The 20,748-nt window shown below is 33.5% G+C and overlaps 1 protein-coding gene across 3 annotated transcripts in view; it reads right to left on the reverse strand.

Annotated features, from left to right (window-relative positions):
• Nucleotides 1-20,748, reverse strand: part of fat3b (FAT atypical cadherin 3b) — a 114,095-nt gene that overhangs the window by 79,932 nt on the left and 13,415 nt on the right. For all 3 annotated transcript variants that reach the window (XM_017358051.4, XM_017358050.4, XM_009305303.5), the window contains exons 3-4: nucleotides 14,085-14,402; nucleotides 872-933 (exon numbers count right to left, since the gene is read on the reverse strand). In XM_017358051.4, the coding sequence (XP_017213540.3) occupies nucleotides 872-933; nucleotides 14,085-14,402 (380 nt within the window). The remainder of the gene's footprint in view (nucleotides 1-871; nucleotides 934-14,084; nucleotides 14,403-20,748) is intronic.

Here is a 20,748-nt window from a genome sequence, read left to right on the forward strand (position 1 = left end):
TTGGCCAAATGTCTTGTGCAGTGCTGCAGTCAAGGCGCCGGAGACTGGAACTGCATTGTTGAACTGCATCCCAATCATCACAAATACTGCAGAAGACCTATTGGAACCCAATGGATGCAGGATTTCCACAGAAATCAGTCAAGCTTGATGAAGGAAAAATCATGGTTTGGGGTTACATTTAGTATGGGGGCGTGTAAGAGATCTGCAGAGTGCATGGCAACATCAACAAAAGTATAAAGCCATTTGTGCTGCCCATGCTGCCCCAGGATAGCCTTCTTCCCATACTGTACTTTAGCCTCTACTTCATTAAAGAAAAGCAAAGAAAGTCAAGGCGCTCCAGGGTTGGCCAGCCCAGTCACCAGATATGAACATTATTGAACATGTCTGGGGTAAGGTGAAGAAGAAGGCATTGAAGATGAATCCAAAGAATCTTGATGAACTCAAGTCCTGGAAGAACGTTTTCCTTACCATTCCAGATGACTTTGTTAATAAGTTATTTGACTACATTATTCCTGTTAAATGACAAGACTTTTGTCTAAGCAAAATTAAACCTTACTGTCCTAATTTATTAGTTAAAAATCAAGACATGATTATATTTTATTTTGGTAAAATAAGCGCAATCTAGAGGCCTTTGTTTTTCATATAAGCCACTTCTGAAACCAAATGATCAACTAGAAGTCAAGTTATTATTTGTTCCTCCTAAAACTTGAATAGGCGACAAGACTTTTTTTCAGGGAGTATATATATGAAATCAATTATATCATGATACGAGTTGTTTGTCATATCGCCCAGCCCTAACACAATTTACAGAAAACAATTATAGAACATATTATATATTTTATTTTATGCAATATAAATGATAGAAACCCACCTCTAGGAAGTGCTCAGCTTGTTGCTCTCTATCCAGTTTTCTTGACGTGGTGGTGATAAGTCCTGAAAAACATTTAAATAAAAAATAAAAAAAGAATAAGAAACGCTAAAACTGAATAAGCTTCGAACTTTCCTGACAACTGTGCAGTGTAAGATGTAAAGGCTGCCGCAATCAGCATGGAGAGCCGCTCCACTCGACAATGATTAATAACATGTCAGCAAAGGTGCATAAATTTACACAACATTGTTTGTTTATTGCACAAAAAAGCAGCTCGTGACACCAGGCCCTTTGGCAGAAACCCACAGATGGCATGTGGTGAATGCATAGGGTTATTTTCCAAACCCCCAGTGGCTGTAAATAGGTTTTAGAAACACTTCAGTGCAGACAGAGCGGCAGAGATTGAGAAGACGAAGTCTTTCCTGCATATGAATGCTTCCTTAAGGCACAAGACATCTGGATGCCGGAGTCTGAAGGTAAATAACTTTAAGTGGGTCTAAGGGTGTGACATCAACTCCTGCTGGAGACATACTGACAAGCTTGACAATCGCATAAAACTATTGAGAATGCCATTCAAATCTCTTAAGACTTGTCGTCCTTTGGAAGAATGTGTGACTTACAGTGGCCCTGTTATGCCATTTCAGCGGTTTTAATTTCGTTCTGGAGGTCTCGTACAACATGTTTACATCCGTTCAAGGTCAAATATAGTTGAATTGTCTCATAACGTGCAGTGCTTTTTTCATGAAAAAGGATTTGCAGAAAATGCAAAAAAAAAAAAAAAAAGACTTTTCGACATTTTGAGAACACAAAGCACAATCCTTTATGTGTCAAGAACTATTAAAGGGCAGGTACATTTTGTTCATGTGCAGGGGTGCAAGACGGACTCAGAAAAGGTACAGACAAAATATATACTAACCAAAAACTTTTTTTTTTTTATGGTCAATTTAAGCACTTTCCACTTTCTAGTGCATTTTCAAACTTTACAAATGTGGCAAATTAAATATGTATAAACTTATACATACTTTATATCAGATGCTATTAGAGTATTTTATAATACAGTTTAGGAATGCTGGCATGTTTTTCCAAAGCCCAACACTGAATTACTGTCATTTACTTTCTTTAATATAATTTACTCACGTCTTATACAGATGGAGTCAGAATTATTAGCTCCCCTGTTTATTTTTTTCCACAATTTCTGTTTAACGGTGAAAAGGTTTTTTTCAACACATTTCTAAGCATAATGGTTTTAATAACTCATTTTTAATAACTTTTTTATTTTATCTTTGCCATGATGACAGTAAATAACATTTTAATAAATATTTTTAAGACACTTCTATATAGCTTAAAGTGGCATTTAAAGTCTTAACTAGGTTAATTAGGTTAACAAGGCAGGTTAGGGTAATTAGACAAGTTATTGTATATCAGTGGTTTGTTCTGTAGAGTATCGAAGAAAAAAAATTGCCTTATAGGGGTTATTAATTTTGTCCTTAAAATGGTGTTAAGAAATTTAAAAAATGCTTTTTTTCAAGTCGAAATAAAACAATAATCAGACTTTCTCCAGAACAAAAAATATTATCAGTCATACGGTAAAAATATTAGTAACTATAAAAGATTTATAGTTACTAATATATTTTATTGTTAGGGTCGAATAATATTTGGTTGAGATACAACTAAAAGTCTGAAATCTGAAGTACATCCAGCCTGATCTCACGAGAAAACACAAGTATTTTACGTTTTGTCAGTTTAGTGGCTAATTCATACAAGTTCAGTCGTACGAAATTGTAAGATTTAAAAAAAAGAGGAGGGCACCTAACCCCACCCCTAAACCCAACCATCATTTGGGGATGAGCAAATCGTACTAAATTGTACAAATTAGATCTTACAAATTAATACAAATTAGTTATTGTGAGTTTTTTCAAATTGTGTTGGTACATTGCCTTTAAATTAGTCTAAATTAGGTTCTTAGCAATGTTTTAAGTAATAAAAATGTATTTTCATATATATTTACAAAATTAAATTTACAAAACAATATTACATTTTTCATCAAAAAAGCGAAATATGTCAAATGTATTGTTGCCTATTATTACAAATATACCTGCCCAACTTAAAATCACAATAATTTGAAAAATTAATGACAAAGGTGTTTACAGCCTCAATGGGCTCTATTTTAACGATCTAGGCGCAAAAAGTAAAGCCTATAGAGCAAAAGCATTAAGAGTGTGTCTGAATCTACTTTTGCTATTTTTAGGATGAAAAAATAAGCTCTGTGCACTGATGTATGGTCAAACAATGTTGTGTTTATTCTCTTAATGGGTTATGGGTGTGTTTTGAGAATAAACCAATCAGAGTCTCATCTCCCATTCCCTTTAAGATTCTAACTGAACGCTTTACTAGTGAGAAAACAGTTAAACAGACCATCTGCAGCACGAGGATAAAGAATGAGCCTCCTCCATGCAACATCTTTATTTTTCTTTACTTTTACTCCTTACTTTAACTTTTGTGGATAAGGAAACAGTGTTGTACGCACTCCACTGAAGACATCAATTAGCCTACATATTTAATTTTGTTTGTTAAGCGCAAAGATACTATTTCCAAATTCAGTTCTTATTTCCAGCAAATTAATAAATGAACAATAATAACGAAGTGTGTTCAAAAAAACTGAGTTATATTCAAACACTTGTCCTATACTTATACCCTATATAGAGAGGCAGACGTCTCCAAAACCCGACAGGTGGACAAATTTAAATCTTGTTTTAATTAAAACAAATATAAATATGCTATGGCGAGGGGGCGTGGCCGAGAGCCGTGGGAACGGAATGAGGCTGCTGCGTAAGTGGATGCACCTGCAGAGCGCACCGGCCTCCTTCATGAATAAACTGAAAAAAGCCCCCCGAGGCGAAGAAGGTATGGAAGTAGTGGTTGTAGAAAATAAAAGTTTTTGTAACATTTTAATCCTTTAATTTTTTACATGTAAATATGTATTGCTGTACATCCTGTGTGTATTGGGCAATGTGTAAGCATTTGGCCCCTTACAGGTGCACAAGTAATGCTCTCAGTGCTAGACTTAAGACTATAAGAGCTCTATTTTAACGGTCCATGCGCAGAGTGCAAAACGCAGGGCGCAAACGCTTTCAGGGCGTGTCAGGACGCGTTTTTACTAATTTAAGGACGGGAAATCTGCCTTGCGCCGTGGCGCATGTTCTAAAAGGGTTGAGTTTATTTTCTTAATGAGTTATAGGTGTGTTTTGAGAATAAACCAATTAGAATCTCATCTCCCATTCCCTTTAAGAGTCAGCTGCGTCGCGCCAAGAGCGCATTCGCTATTTACAGGACCCAAAGTAAGTCTAAGTGAAAAAAATTTGCTTTTCACAAGCAAACAGTTAACAGTTTTTTAACAGAAAACTGTTAAACAGAGCATCTACTGCGTGAGAATGAGAGATAATGGATCACTTTCACTTTCGCTCTTGGATAGGGAAACCTTTACGCACAGACATCAATTAGTCTATTAATAAATACTTTTTTTTTGTTAAGCGCAAATATTCGTTTCAAAACTATTTCTAAATTCAGTTCTAATTTCCAGCAAACGAATAAATGAATAATAATAGCAAAATGTGGTCAAAAACCTGAGTTATATCCTAAAACACATGCTGTGCCCCATATGGTCTAAAACCTGACAGGTGGGCAAATATAAGCTTGTTTTTAATAAAACAAATATAAATATGGATATATTAAATAATACTGCTAATAATAATAACATTATACAAAAGCAAATTCTTATGAATGAACTGAAAAAGCCTCCCGAGATGAAGAAGACATATAAAAGAAGTGGTTTTTCAAATTTATGTAGGCTAGAAAATAATATGTTTTGTAATATTTTAATCCTTTATATTTATATTCTATATCTATTCTTATATACTATATATATTTCCTTAATATTTAAATTTTTCATATGTAAAGATATTTGCCTATTGCTCTCTTGTGCATAGTAAGCAGTGCGTAAGCGAAGCGCAACTCTGCGCTGGAGTTTAGACCGGGTTAGTTTTGGTCTAATGAAAAATCTATTATAGATTCTCAAAATAGCAACGCGCCAGCGGTCCGCCTCAGAACGCCTTCCTTTTTAGACCAGAACGCCTATGGGCGCAAAAATGAGCGCTAATGCATTTGCTATTTAAACAGCGTAGCACAACGCCTCAAAATGACTCTTGCGCCAAGCTGAAACTACCAAAAGACTATTGCTCCATGCCTTGCGCCACACTGCGCCGAGTGTATGATAGGGCCCTAAGCATTCAGTTGGTCAGTAGTGCAGTCTTCAGTTCCTCAAAAAAGCACCGTGCCAACAATGCACCTCAACACACCTCCTTTTTAGACACACCCATGAGTCCACAAAGTGGTGCAAGTGGCTTTGCTAATTAAACAACATGGCGCAAAACGTGAAAATTAGGGTAGTGCTGGTCTGAAAACAGCAGCAAATTGTGTCAAACACATCTTGCGCCTTATTACTCTGGATGTATGATAGGGCCCATAATCTCATTATATCAATAACATCCCTGGCAAGTGCATTCTCACTATATACTCAGTGGGAAAACAAATATCTTTAGCATATTTAGCATGAGATGGCATAAAATCTGTAAATCTAATAATTGATGTAAAATGCTTTTCAAGTTCACGTACATTTAGGCGTAAAAAAAAAATAATAATAAAAGTTCTGTTTTTTTCCTACAAATGTACTCAAGTCAAAGTGTAAGCAGTCGGTTTAAACAAGTAAAATGACTCCGGTATTTTACACCTCTGTTCATGGGCAGCCAGCGAAGACTTGGCATTTTTCAGTTTTGTTTAAAAAATGTGCAGGAATTACTTGAATTACTGAGTCATTTCAGGCCATTCAGAATGTTTTTTTTCTTTTGTGAGGAAATTGCTCACTTCATAAAGCACTTTGATCTTTGAAATGATCACAAAAAGCTATATTACACAATATATAAAACGTAACACTGAAAAAAGAACATAATAGGGCCACTTTAAATCTCAGCCAGTTTCTCATCCAGAGCTTAACACACCAATCATATGGATGACTTTTAAAATGCGTCTGCATCCTTTTTGAAGCTTTAGAGCTCCAATCCCCATTTGTAGATTTTCCTTTTGTGCTCCACAGAACAAAGTGATCTGGGAGGTTCTCGAAGATTCTGTTTTTCAAATATATATACATGCATAAATGTATTGCAAATCCCAGCATTTTGAAGAACACTGTGACTCTTGCAGCACAAGTTCCCATTATTTACCAGAAATAAATCTATGGTGCATGCTTTCCGAGCCAGCGGTTCTCTGTGAAATATAACTATGGCAACAAAGAGCTCCTGATGGCACAGGTTGAATTGCACTGCTGGAATCCGTAGAATTCCCTAATGTGTGCCATCCAGAGAGACTCAATTAGAGGAATTAGATGAGCGATGAACTCACAGAGCTGATGAGGGACTGATGTGCGGCAGGCTGCGAGGAAATCAGAGTGAAAGCGTTTTCTCTCTTAAGCCCTTCATTTATTTAAGTATAAAATATATAGTTGGGAGGACATTGGTAAGGAATGGAATTGTAAAAGATATGACTCTATTAGAGGCAAGCGCTCTAAACTAATAATCAAACATGCACTCTCTATTTTCAGGGTGCAGTAATTGGTTGCTGGCTTAGTCACAGCACATTTGTTTTTATAAAAGAGCTCGCGATGCAATTTATCTGAACACTTAGGTTGAGTTCAACAGACAATCATGAAAAGAGAGCTGGATAAGTGGAACGCAATTACGACGGCTTTTTCCCAGCAGTGGCTGAACGTGAAGTAGAATTCATGACTGCAGTCTGGGGTCAAAACTACATACACATTCAAGTAGAATATGTGCCGATATTTAATAATCAAGTATATTGCAGTCACAGGCATGCCTGATGGACACTTTAATATCATAAATAGTTCTTTTTTATATACACTTTTAAGATGCCTTTAAAGAATATTCAGCTAGTGGTAAATATAGGCTTTACATTTTACATTTTAAGCTTCACAATGTCTAGCCTATTTAAATATAGGCTAGACATTTTTACATGCTAATACAGCCCGCGACTTGCTTGATCTTTTGATTGAAAGTTCTGTTTTTTTAAGGCTTATTTAAAAATGTACTTTTTGCTGCTTGTTTAAATTACTTTAATATTTAATATGATGCTGGGTTCCACAAAATCTATTTGTGTTGGAAAAACATGAAGGAATTAGGTTAACTTTTTATTTTTTGCAAAATTTAAGTGGATTGAATGTAAAACTATTAAGTTGCCGCAAGAATACTCTCAAGAATTGTATTGTTTCAGTTTATTTTAAATAAGCAGTCTGAGTAAATGTAATTTTTTGAGGGCATGACAATACATTTTTTGTGTTACATTAACTTATTTTAATGAGTTAATCAAGTTTCAACTATTAGTAACTTATTTTTTTAAGCCAGTTTAACTAATGTAGTTGAGATGACTCAAATTTTATTTGATTCAACTAAACTCACAACTGTACTCACTAATTATTTTTAAATTGTATGTTTAAGTAAGATTTGCTCCTCCCCCAAAGAGGGGTACACTTTAAAAAGAGATTTGTTGACTTTATTTTTTTTTTAAAAATGTAAAATTAACATTTTTATAAAAAATAAAGTTAAATCAACTTGATAGTTTCAAGTTTTTGTTTTAAGTAAAGTCAACTTACTGCTTTTAAGGCAATTAGTTTACTCATGTTAAGTAACTAATCACAGTGTATATTTTACAATAAATTTCATAAATTGCGTAAAATAATTTATGGTGTCTTGAACCATGCATATAGGCGCGATTGTCCCCCCTCCCCTCTGCCCGCACTTACATTGCATTTTTTGCCTTCCGAGCCAGAGCATACTTATGTCACCACTAATGCAACTATTGAGTTAAACAGAAGAGTAGCGCTCTCACTCAGTACAATAGAGATTGCTTTAGTTATATTGCTTTGTATTATTTTAGGTCGCTTGATATGCAGTGACACAGTCAAATCTTTTGCTTAACAGATCCACCACTTTTGATGCTCATAAATGCTCATGAAAGTCATCATGCTGCACTGATTAAAAAAAAATTTGCTGAAGATGTCACCTGACGTGCAGCGAGGGGTATGTATCTTTAATAAACTATGACAGTTCATGTTTATTAAAAATTATGAATGATTGATAAATTCATATGAAATAGCCTCTTAAAAGTGATGCCGGGTCTTCAGTTTCGCACTCAGGTGCGCTTTGCACTTACACCGTACCGTGCCCAAGCTCAACCGATTTGTGCTCTGGCAAATCTCTTCCAACCGGGCCAGGGCCAGGCAACTGAACCGTGCCTGGGCCCAATTCAGAGCACTCACACTGGTTAAACGAACCGTGAAATGAGGGTCAAACGTGCCCGGGCACGGTTTGGATAGCCTAGTGTGAGTACACCCTTAGTTATGACAGACATTTCCAGTCATTTGAATTCAGGGAAAATCATTTTAAACCAATTATGTATACAATCATTTTGATTTGAATCCCCTTGTGAATTAACCTTGGAACACATTTTACTATTTTGAAGCTAATTAATCTCAATCACTTAATCTGGACAACCAGAATTTTTTTTTTATAAGCACTTCAACTTATAACAAATGTTTAATTACACCTACTGTTGACTAAGACAGAATTAAGAGCCTTAGTAGAGTTACGGCTCACTGACTAAAGCAACAAACATTCATGTTGTTAATAAAGCTGCCAACACCCAAAGCATGACTGCTACACTTTTGCAAGGCAGCACGCAGATAGAGATAGAGAGTAATGCGGTTGCTTTTTCCAGATGCGCCTACAGCAGACGAGTTGAAAAAAAAAACTCTTTTTTTTCAGAATGCCACAAACGCAACACAAATGATGTGACAAGAAAAAAACCTATATCAGCTTTACACTGTATTAATTATACACATAACAGAAATAATGGTAGACAAAAAAATGTACATTTATTTTCAAGTATATTGAAAATAAAACAAATAAATGGTCCAAAAAAATAACAAGAATAGCGCTGTTCTTGCAACTTTGTTTAGTGCGAGTAATAATCTTAAGTGGTCTTAATCTTTTAGTTATTATTTAATAACTCCATAAAATCTTTTATACTAGTTTTTAAAGAGCTTTTTTCATAGCTAAGCTATAATGAAGTTCACTCAAAAAGTATGTTTCCTCTTTGTTTAACCAACAGTATTTATTTAAAATCAGCTGAAACAACACACTTCTTGATTTTTTTGGGGGGACTTAATTGTTTTATGTTCAATCCACTTAAATTTGTAAAAACTAATAATTTAACTTAATTCCTTTATGTTGTCCCAACACAAATCAATTAGTGGAACCCAGCATTTTTTACAGTGTTCAGTGGTTTTTTAAACTTATTTTAGCATTATTTCTGAAAGAAATGTAGCTATTTATCACTCTTAATATTAATTAATGCTTTATTAATTAATGCTTTATTACTTCATTGTAAAGACTTCTAGTTGATCAATTGGAAATGTGGGAGAAAGTAATTTTTTTTCAGATGAAATGACAGTTGGACTGCATCCCAATCATCACAAATGCTGCAGAAGACCTATTGGAACACACATGGACCCAAGATTCTTATAGATATCAGTCAAGTTTGGTGAAGGAAAAAACATGGTTTAGGGTTACATTCAATATGGGAGTCTATGGCAATGTCAACAACCTGAGGCATCAAGACATTTGTGCTGCCCATTACATTACAAATCACAGGTGAGGGCCTGAAAGCAAAGAAGCAAAGAAGGTCAAGGTGCTCCAGGATTGGCCAGCCCAGTCATAAGATATGAACATTATTGAGCATGTCTGGGGTAAGATGGAGGAGGCATTGAAGATGAATCCAAAGAATCTTGATGAACTCTTGGAATCCTGCAAGAAGGCTTTCTTTACCATTCCAGATGACTTTATTAATAAGATATTTAAGTCATTGCAGAGATGTATGGATGCAGTCGTCTACGCTCATGAGTCATACACAATATTAATTCTTTTTAAACTGCACCACAGCTTTATAATCTATATTGTACATTATTTCTATTAAGTGACAAGACTTTTGTCTAAGCCAAGTCAAACTTTTAATAATTAAATAATTAAAGATTAAGACATAATCATATTTTATTTTGGTAAAATAAGTGTAATCTAGGGGCCCTTGCCTTTCATATAAGCTGCTTCTGATACCAAATGATCAACTAGAAGTTATTATTTGTTGTTCCTAAAAATTGGATAGGCGACAAGACTGTCGTTTCAGGTATAGAAGACACAAACAATGATATTTCAAAGTGTTCAACAAAACGTTAATGTTCGTTAGTGTTCAACACAATTAAGAAACTCAGAAAGCTGTGAAACCACTTGAGGGTGAGCAAATAACGAGTGAACAATAGTTTTTGTGTGAACTATATATGACACATAAAAATGTAATCCCAATTAAGCTTTGATTATTCATTATAATTTAACTTTTGTTTTTCATGCATTTCATCCTCCTCCTGTATCCGCTCACCCTCATTCATTAGCTTTCGCACAGAGTTCATATTTGACAGAGAAATACAGTATTTCCCCTCTCCGCTCTACATATCAATTCATCCGCATGCTCGCTCACATCTCATTATATATATTGAGTTAGATTTATTGAGCTTAAACCTCTGTATTCCAGTGTAAATACGTGGTGCCACGCGCTGCCTTGGAGGGATTTGCCGATAGTAGAATGAAAAGCTTTCCTGCTGGCACCGAACCTTGTTTAATTAATTCACTGACTACAGCTGCATACATAAGCTCCCATGACTCACTTCTTAAATGACAAGGAAAAGCAGCACCCGGTGTAATCAGCAGTACCCAGCATGCTATGGGATCAGGACTCTGCATGTGTGTTAACTCTTCACACTAGAATGTCCTGACACCGAAGCAGATTACAGCCTGTGCTGCTCAGTTCATTTAGCAGTACTTGTGAAAGTATTTGTGAAAGCGAGAGGAGGCCGGATTGAGGAGGTTTTGAACATTGCACTGAAATTGCATCGCAGGAAAAGATGGTCAAAGATGATCCACTTGCAAAATTGATAGAAAATAGAATGATTTTATTTTTTGCAATGTTGCTTTCGATCTGCTGTAGATTAAAAATGTAAATGATCGTCTTAACCTAACATTCTTTCTGTCAATATGTGGATAAATCAGATAGCAATTATCTTACCCTTGGAAAAACTTATAGGGCCAGACAGAATCTGTGGACAGTTTTTGCTATTTCTGCTAAGAACTTTGTAAAAAATCTGCTGATTTATGTGGAATTATTTTTGGAGTATCGTAACTAAATACTTAATACATGATGAAAGGAAAAAATCCATCATGCAAATCCATCCAGATCCACTTGTTTGGTAAACAAAGCAAGACTCTTATTTAATATCTCTACTAAAAGACAGCAAATATTACTTTAGCAACAGTATTGTAAATAAATTAAACAAACACTTTCATATTAGTCAATAATCTTACTGAAATTAATGGAAAACTGAATAAATATATATTTACACACATTTGCACAAGTAAATAAATAAACTCAATGATGGGCTAAAAATCTGCGGAAATCTGTGTATTTATATATATTATAGCTATATTATTGTATACGATGACATGAGACACCTACAGTATACCACTGTTCTGTCATTGCAAATCTTTAAATAAATTATATTAAATAAATTAATAAAAAAAACAGTAAATGATATGATTGTAAATTGCATACATTAAGGCAGTGTAATCTCATAAAGTCTACCCATTTTTATATTAAAATATGAAGTATATTCTCATTAAAAAAAATCGAAATTATATTAAAGGTAGTGACATATATTTATGAAGTATATTCTGATAAATATAACTTACTAAAATGTTAAATTATTTATAAAAAATAAATGAAAAAATGTACTTATGTTTTACACAGGGATGTCCTATCAACCGCAACCCAGTACTGGGAAACACTCATACACTACAACCAATTCAGTTTACTCAATTCACTTATATTACATGTCTTTGGACTGTGAGGGAAACTGGAGCATCCTGTGGAGAACATGTAAACCAACTGGCCCAGCCGGGACTCGAACCAGTGCTGAGCCACCGTGACGCCTTTATTATTCTTATTTATAATCTTTTTTTTTTTTATCTAAACACATTTATCTTGTATAATTCATGGGTCGTTTATTTTATATCTTAATTTATATCTTAATTGTATTGTTATGATACCTTTTACTTTGGAACAAATTTGCCTACTGTAGCTGAAAAAATATATATTTTTTTTTAACTATTTATAGTCCTAGACTGAACAAAAAGTAATTTTTTACACAGAAACATTTTTTTACCATATTGCAGGTAAATTTTAGTAATATTTCCAAAAAAAATGCTATATGTGACATTTTTCTAATTTATGACACGAATTTGGAATCTTGCTTCAGCCACAGTGCAAACGTAAAAATATATAGTTTAAAAATATATACAAAACCCATCTGATACTGATTCTGGGTAGTGCAAGTGTACATTATCTCAAAATCAGAATGTTTCTCAAAATACTATAATCTGATTATAAATATAACTCAGTATGTGTTGTTGATGTGACGATGCCTCTGACCTTGCATTTTTACCTTCAAACATTTTACATGTAGCTAATATAGAAAATGACAGTATTTTTTTTCATTTATATATTTCTAAAAACAGGAATTTTATCACTGAAACTGTCTTCTTTTGTAATACGCTAACTTTAAATTAGCAATTCCACTGAAAAAATCAATTAGTTGAATGACCCCATTTAAGACCATGTGACAAGTGAAAAAGTCTAAATGATGAGGTTTTACTCAGAACTCTGAGACATAAAGTCAGGACATCCGAAGCGGTTTAATTGTAAATAAATAGTTGAAACGGTCAGCAATAAGTTTTTTATTATTATTACTTAAAAGAGATAGAATAAATAGCATACATTAGAAAACACTGCAAATGAATTAGTAAAGAGTTTAGCCTATTAATATGAATAGCTATTATAAAGAATTTGAATCAGCTTATCAAATCTCATTAATCTTTTCTTTACAGTATGACTTAAACATTCTGATTCAATGGCAGCGAAGAAATCTCTCATTTAGATTTTTTGTTTGATCACATTAAAAAACAGAGGTATCACTTTATTAATGCACAGATGTATAATTGCTTTCCATCTGTTCATGCTCATTTAAGACAAAATTTGTTGTGATTTATAGAAAACCCACCAAGATTGACATTATTATTATTATTATTATTATTATTATTATTATTATTATTATTACTATTATTTGTATATATCTGTTCAAAACCCAAAGTGTCCACTTTTGCCCCACTTCAAATCGCGTGTACAGAATCTGTTTGTAGAACCGTGTCTATTTATCACTATATAGCGTGTCAGTCACGTACCGCTACATGAACGGACTGTTCGAGGATTATAGGAGGGATGTATAATAATCTGTAATAAATAGGAAGAAAATCCCATATATATATATATATATATATATATATATATATATATATATATATATATATATATATATATATATATATATATATATATGTATTTATTTATTTATTTATTTATTTATTTATTTATTTATTTATAAGTGTTTTCATGCCTATATAAAATAAATACAGAAGAAATACGGGCAAATACCTTGATGGGATGATTGCTGGATAGAATTGTAAAATGCGGGAGAATCTCAAGAAAAACAGGAGGGTTGACAGGTATGACTATGAGACATAAAATTATCATTTTTATAAAAAGTTTAAATGTCAGATTAACCAGCCTGATTGCATGAAGAAACGGAAGTATTTTACTCTTTGTCAGTTTAGTGGCTAATTCATACAAATTCAGCCGTACAAAAAAGTTAAATTTTAAAAAGAAGGCATGCACATAATCCCACCCCTAACCCCAACCATTATTGGGTGATAAGCAAATCGTACTAAATTGTACAAATTAGATCGTACAAATTCATACGAATTAGCCACTAAATCAACAAGTTACGAAATGCTGTGAGATTGCAATGAATTAACTTTATTAACTATGATTAAACTGCCTGTTACTCTAACTCTCGCAATTCATTTCACAAATTTTTTTTTTTTCTTTGAATTCTGAGTGTTTCTTGGTTTATTTTTCAAATGAAAAAAAGTACCTGTGTTGTAATCGATGGAAAAGAAGTTCTGAGGATTTCCAGCAGTGATTCGGTACGTGAGACGGCTTTCTGAAGCTGTAACATCCGGATCCTGTGCTTGAACACGGACCACAGACACGTCTTTAGGAGAGTTCTCCATAACATACGAGTGGTAGATGGGTTCAGAAGTCAAAGGTGCATTATCATTCACATCCTCCACCTGAATGAACACCTCAATAGACGCAGAAAGCGGAACAACGCCTCGATCCGTCGCATATACAGTTAGCCAATAGGAATCCTGAGCCTCACAGTCCAGAGAGTCAGCAGTGTAAATCATTCCTGTAAGAACAGAGGGAAAAGAACATATTCAGTATCGATCATCTGTTTGATGAATTCAACAAGAACTACTTCACGCAGTTTGTGGGCAAAATGACAAATTTGGTTTTTATGACACATCAACAGCTATCAGTTCTCGGGCTCGAGTGAGCCGGGAACATTCGGTTATTTTTCAAGCTATCCATAACTCGGTTTTTGTGATTCAACTACACATCAAAAGCGTCCAAGCCTACCATGAGTCAAACTTTCCTGTCAAACTTTATTAAAGCGTAATGTGCCTAACATTTTGAGGAGATTAAAGTCAGGCTGAAAGATTAATGTTTTTAGAGACACACACACTTCCAAAAAAAGTTCAGCTGAGAGTTTCAATAGCGAGAGCTGGTGTGGTATGCCTAAAAAAAAGAAGGGGGGAAAAAAAGTGTAATTTCTCTTCACATTTTCTCTGGGGAAATTTACTCAACTGTCAACGATACCTGAGACCCACCTAAAGCAATTCAGAGAAAATGCTTTCTTGTGTGCGGAGCTTCGTTTTCTTACTACAGTCCACCGCCTACAACTCAATTGCGAACAGATTAAATGTGTAAAACATCGGCAATAAATTATTCAAGGTGGCAGTGAGCGACACAGAAATCATTGTTATCAGTTTCACCCAGGCTAGTTGTCATGAAAATTATATTTTACTAATATTTACAGTAAAGCCTTTCTCAATACTGTGTGAATATAGCATTTCTAGTAGATTTGCTCATTTCCAGTAGATTAGAAATATGTTTTATGAATGGAAATGGTAAAGATGTGTCAAAGACGAAAGATGTTTCAAGCATTAAAACAATAAAAGTGTGTGTTTTAATACATCAGAATGAAAAATACACCATTTTACAATGATCTGCAGCAGACTCGCACTAAAATATAGAGTTACAAGGTTGTATACTTTAAGATCCTGTCTATCATGAAAACAATATGGCTATCACCCAGGCGATCATGTAATGTAATGTATTGTAATGAAATGTATATTTTTTGTATAGCTCATTTATCGTGTATGGCCATACACCCAAAGCACTTCACAATCACAAGGGGGTCTCTCCACACCACCACTAGTGTGCAGCATAAACTTAGATGATGCGATGGCAGCCACAGAACAATGGCGCCTGTGCACTCACCCCACACCAGCTATAGGGTGAGATGAGAGACAGCGATAGAGCCAATTTTGTGGATAGGTTGATTGGGAGGCCATGATTGGTAAAGGCAGATGAAGGAAATTTGGCCAGGACACTGGGGTTACACCCCTATTCTCAACAAAAAGTGCCATGGGATTTTTAATGACCACAGAGAGTCAGGACTTCGGTTTAACATCTCATCCGAAAGACGTCGCTCACTGAGAGTATAGCGTCCCTTTTACTATACTGGGGCATTAGGACTCACACACTCAACATCACTTCCAACAGCAACCTAGTATTCTCATGTGGTCTCTAATCATAAAAGTTATATTTTACTAACTAGTATTTACAGTAAAACCTTTCTCCATATTGTGTGAATATAGTATTTCTTAAAGATTTGCTCATTCCAGTAGATTAGAAATGTGTATAATGAATAATAATAGTACAAATGTGTATTTATAGGTCAAAGACAAAAGATTTTTCAAGCATTAAAACAATGAAAGTGTGTTTATTTAATACATCAGAATGTTTATGGTTTTATTTTTATTTTTGAAACAGAGCAAAACAATACACCATTTTACAATGATTTGCAGTAAAGACTCCCACTAAAATATTTTTCAGATTAGTTATTTCAAAATCCTGTCAGGTATGAAAACAATATTAATCACCCAAACTAGCTGTGTTAAAAATAATATTGTAGTAACTACTATTTACAGTAAAGCCTTTCTCCATATTGTATGAATATAGCCTTTGCTCATTCCCTGTGGATTAGAAATGTGAATTTTGAATGCAAGTAGTTCCATTTTATGTATAGCTCAGAAGGTTGTTTCAAGCATCATAACAATGAAAGTGTACATTTAATACACATCAGAATGTTTACAGTTTCCTTTATTAAGTCAGAGCAAAAACATACACCATTTTACAATGATTTGCAGCAGACTCCCACTGAAATTGAAAGTAAAAATGTTATACTTCAAAATTCTGTCTGGTATATTCTGAAAACAATATGGCTATAACCCAGGCTAGCTGTCTCAAAAATATATTTTAGTAAATTATAGTAAAACCTCTCCATATTGTGTGAATATACACTGTAAAAAAATATCTTAACTAACATTTTCCGTATTTTGTGATTCACAAGTTTTTTCTGTTTATTTACAATAGCGAATTGCATTATGAGAGTTTAGTCTCTCCTCGGTCCACTTTTCATGTTAAATAAAACAACTTTACAGTTTAACAAAATTACTTTTAATGACACTTTTAAAGAGATTTGTTATTTACATTGCATATAATATATAGAGAGCTAAGTCTGTAAAATAACAGAAAATATACAGACAGCTTTTTACCAGGTTTTTGTACTGTAAATTACAACACCAACCCAGACAATATACAAAACTATCTAAAATGTCAATAAATACCCTTTTTTCAAATGTTTCAAGATCAAAAGCTTTTGGAGGACAGATCAAGATCCCATAATGCAATTCAAAAGCATAAATAAGTGAAAAAAACATGATTAACAAAAAATAATAATAATAAAATAAAACTGTCAATTTACAGATATTTTTTTTAAACTGAAAGACATTTTAGTGACTTACACAGGGCTAAACACTAAGGATTTTCTCTAATGGCATGGTTGGGCCAATAAAAAATATTTTAACTTGCCTTGTCCAAACATTTTTTAATGGTTATTGCTTAATCACATATTTTTAATGTGTCAAGACAAGCAAAATGTAGTTGAAACATACGTTTTTTAAAAACTATAATAAACTAAATTTATGTACAACAATCTGTCTAAAATACATGGGAGATAGGAGAGAAGATAAGAAGAAGATAATTGCACCATATTGGTAAACAGAGTTAAATATTTAACTTTTGTTAAAAGGATTATTTGCAATTGTTTGGCCCGATTGGGTAACCTTACATAGACAGGAAAATTAAGACCTGTTAAAATGATTCAAGACCTACAACACAAAATTTCTGTAAATTAAAGACATTTTAAGAACCTACAGACACCCTAAACAATTGTTAAATTATTTTGAACGGAAAACGTTCAATTTATAAATATTTTTTACAGTGTATTTTTATCTGGTCAAACCCATTAGATTATACTGCATATGTGAATTAAGAATGCAATTAATAAAAGTTTACATATACTCAGTTAAGGAAGAAAGATGTTTTAACCATCAAAATAATAAAATGTATGATTTTTTATATATATATTAGAATGTTTACTCTTGCATTCTTTACATTAAGAGCAAAACATACACAATTTTACAATGATTTACAGAAAACTCCCACTAAAATGTCTTTCAGTGTAACAATAGTTTGAACGATAGACATTATAGTACTTTGAAAAGAGCATTGTTTTTGATATGTGATGTAATTTCAACTGAAACATGAAGGCAGGGTGGGGCATAGAGTTGCTCCTCCACTTTTAAACAGCCACACAGCAATTTTTTTGTTTAATCACAGCTCTGCCAGTGAGAGTGGTTGAGCCCAAGCGCATCAAATGAAAAGTGTCTTGAAAGGGACAGGACATGTCAGATGCTAGGGAGAATTTGATTGTTCAGAAGATTTGAACAGAAACTAAAAAATGAGGTTCTCAAAAAAATTGTTGAACCATTTACAGTTGAAGCCAGAATTATTAGCCCGCCTTTGTTTTATTAGCCCGCCTTTCTTTTTAAAATATTTCCTAAATGGTGTTTAACAAAACAAGGAAATTTTCACAGTATGTCTGATAATATTTTTTCTTCTGGAGAAAGTCTTATTTGTTTAATTTAGACGAGAATAAAAGCAGTTTTAAAATTTTTAAATGTCATTTTAAGGTCAAAATTATTAGCCCCTTTGAGCTATATTTTTTTCAGATAGTCTACAGAACAAACCATCATTATACAATAGCTTGCCTAATTACCCTAACCTGCCTAGTTAACCTAATTAACCTAATTAAGCCTTTAAATGTCACTTTAAGCTGTATAGAAGTGTTTTAAAAAAATATCTAGTAAAATATTATTTACTGTCATCATGGCAAAGATAAAAAAACATCAGTTATTAGAGATGAGTTAATAAAACTATTATGTTAGAAATGTGTTAAAATAATCTACTCTCCATTAAACAGAGATTAGGGAAAAAACAACAGGGGTCTAATAATTCTGACTTCAACTGTAGAGGGAAGTGACAAACTTTAAGCTTTGGATTATTATCTTATCTTCTAAATGTGATCTTTGTCACTGTTTTAGAGCACACTAAATTATAAATAGGTTATCCTTAAGACTAACATACTGATACAAACATCTTAAACTTATTTTGATTTCATGGGGACTTATATTTAACTACACATTAAAAACTATTATTTAAAGATGCTCAGTGTTGTGCTTGCTGGAACTGTAGCGTTGGGTTTGCCGACATAAATGACATTATAAGGATGAATACGTTGGGTGAAGAATCTTGAATCCTCTCTTGAATTTTTGATATAGGGAGAGGAGACTTTCTATCCTGAAATACCCGTGTGCTGTTATTTTGACAATTGCAATCCTCAAAACCTTTCTTGTTTCCTTGCCGCTTTAGCTACTGTATTTGGTCTGCAATTACTTTTTGGAAGTGCCTAGCAACCTGAATGACAAAACATTACACTGAATGACAATACTTCTACTTCAGCATATATTCAACCATGCAGGCCGCAGTGTGCTTGAGCAGTAAAATTATTCACAAGTTTCCACAACATCCGCTTATTTTTCGAACAAATCACACAATAATATTAAAATGACATCTTGATCCTCTTATACTGTAACCTCTAATCAACCGCATATTCAATTCAACAGTCTGCTGGTTATTTAATGAAAAATAAAGACAGAAGCACAAACAGAACATTCATTTATTTTATTTCAGATTAGTCACTATATTTCAGAGGTCACCACAGCAGAATGAACCACTATTCCGGCATATGTTTTATGCAGCAGACGCCCTTCCAGATGCAACCCAGGATTGGGAAACATCCATTACAGACAGCTTAGTTAATTTAATTCACCTATACCGCATGTCTTTGGACTGTGAGGAAAACCGGATCACTCAAAGGAAACCCAATCGAACACAGGAAGAACAAGCAAACTCCACACAGAAATGCCAACTGAGGCAACATTGCCAACAGCTAAACCAACGTGCCACCCCACAAACAGGACATTTAAGGCATCTAAACATGCAGACATTTAAAAATGCCATTAATCAGGTTTTCTACAGGTTTCACCTTTTTAAGACCAGTATAAAGCAAATTTCAGACTTATACAGGGCTAAACACTAAGGATTTTCTCTAATGGCATGGTTAGGCTAATGAAAAAGATTTAACTTGCCTTATCGAAATTTTAATTTAGCTATTGTTTAATCACATCATTTTAATGTGTCAAAACAAGCAAAATCTAGTTAAAACATAAACTACATAAACTAAATGTACAACAATCTGTCTAAAATACATGGAGAACTTCTAAACAAATGTTATTGCAAGGAAGTTAATTACACCATATTGGTAAACAGAGTTAAATATTTACTTTTGTAAAAAGGATAATTGATGATTGGTTGGGCTGATTGGGTAACTACATTTACAGGGGAAAAGTAAGACCTGTTTAAATTTTTTTTTACAACATACAACACAACATTTCAGTAAATTAAAGACCTTTTAATGCCTAAAATTTTGTTTTTGAAATTTAAGACTTTTAAGACACAGCGGACACCCTGAACAAATGGCTTTGACATGTAATGATAATTTACACTTAATGAGGATTGATGAATTATGATGCATGATTATTTTTCAGTTTTGAATAATTTGTCATTTTGTCATCAAGGTTGAAACAGTAGACACATTATGAGCATTTATTAGATCTTTCTCTAAAAGAATAACTTAAAAAATATGTTTGCCATATTGTATATCAGTTTAATGTGTTATTTTATGTGGTTATTTAAAACAAAAACTAAATAAAAGTCTATAATTAAACGACTATGCCTTTCATCTTTGAATTCTCCTCTTAACTGATAATTCACCCAAAAATGAAAATGTACTCATCCTCGTGGAGTTGTTTTAATCTGTTGAACACAAAAGAAGATATTTTGCAGTAAGATAAAAACCACTGACTTCCATAGCAGGAAAATGCTATAGAAGTCAATGGGTTTCTGCTTTCTTCAAAATATCTTTTTTTAGGTTTGGATAATCT

Source organism: Danio rerio, chromosome 10 (assembly GCF_049306965.1).
Source record: "Danio rerio strain Tuebingen ecotype United States chromosome 10, GRCz12tu, whole genome shotgun sequence".
Lineage (NCBI taxonomy): Eukaryota > Metazoa > Chordata > Actinopteri > Cypriniformes > Danionidae > Danio > Danio rerio.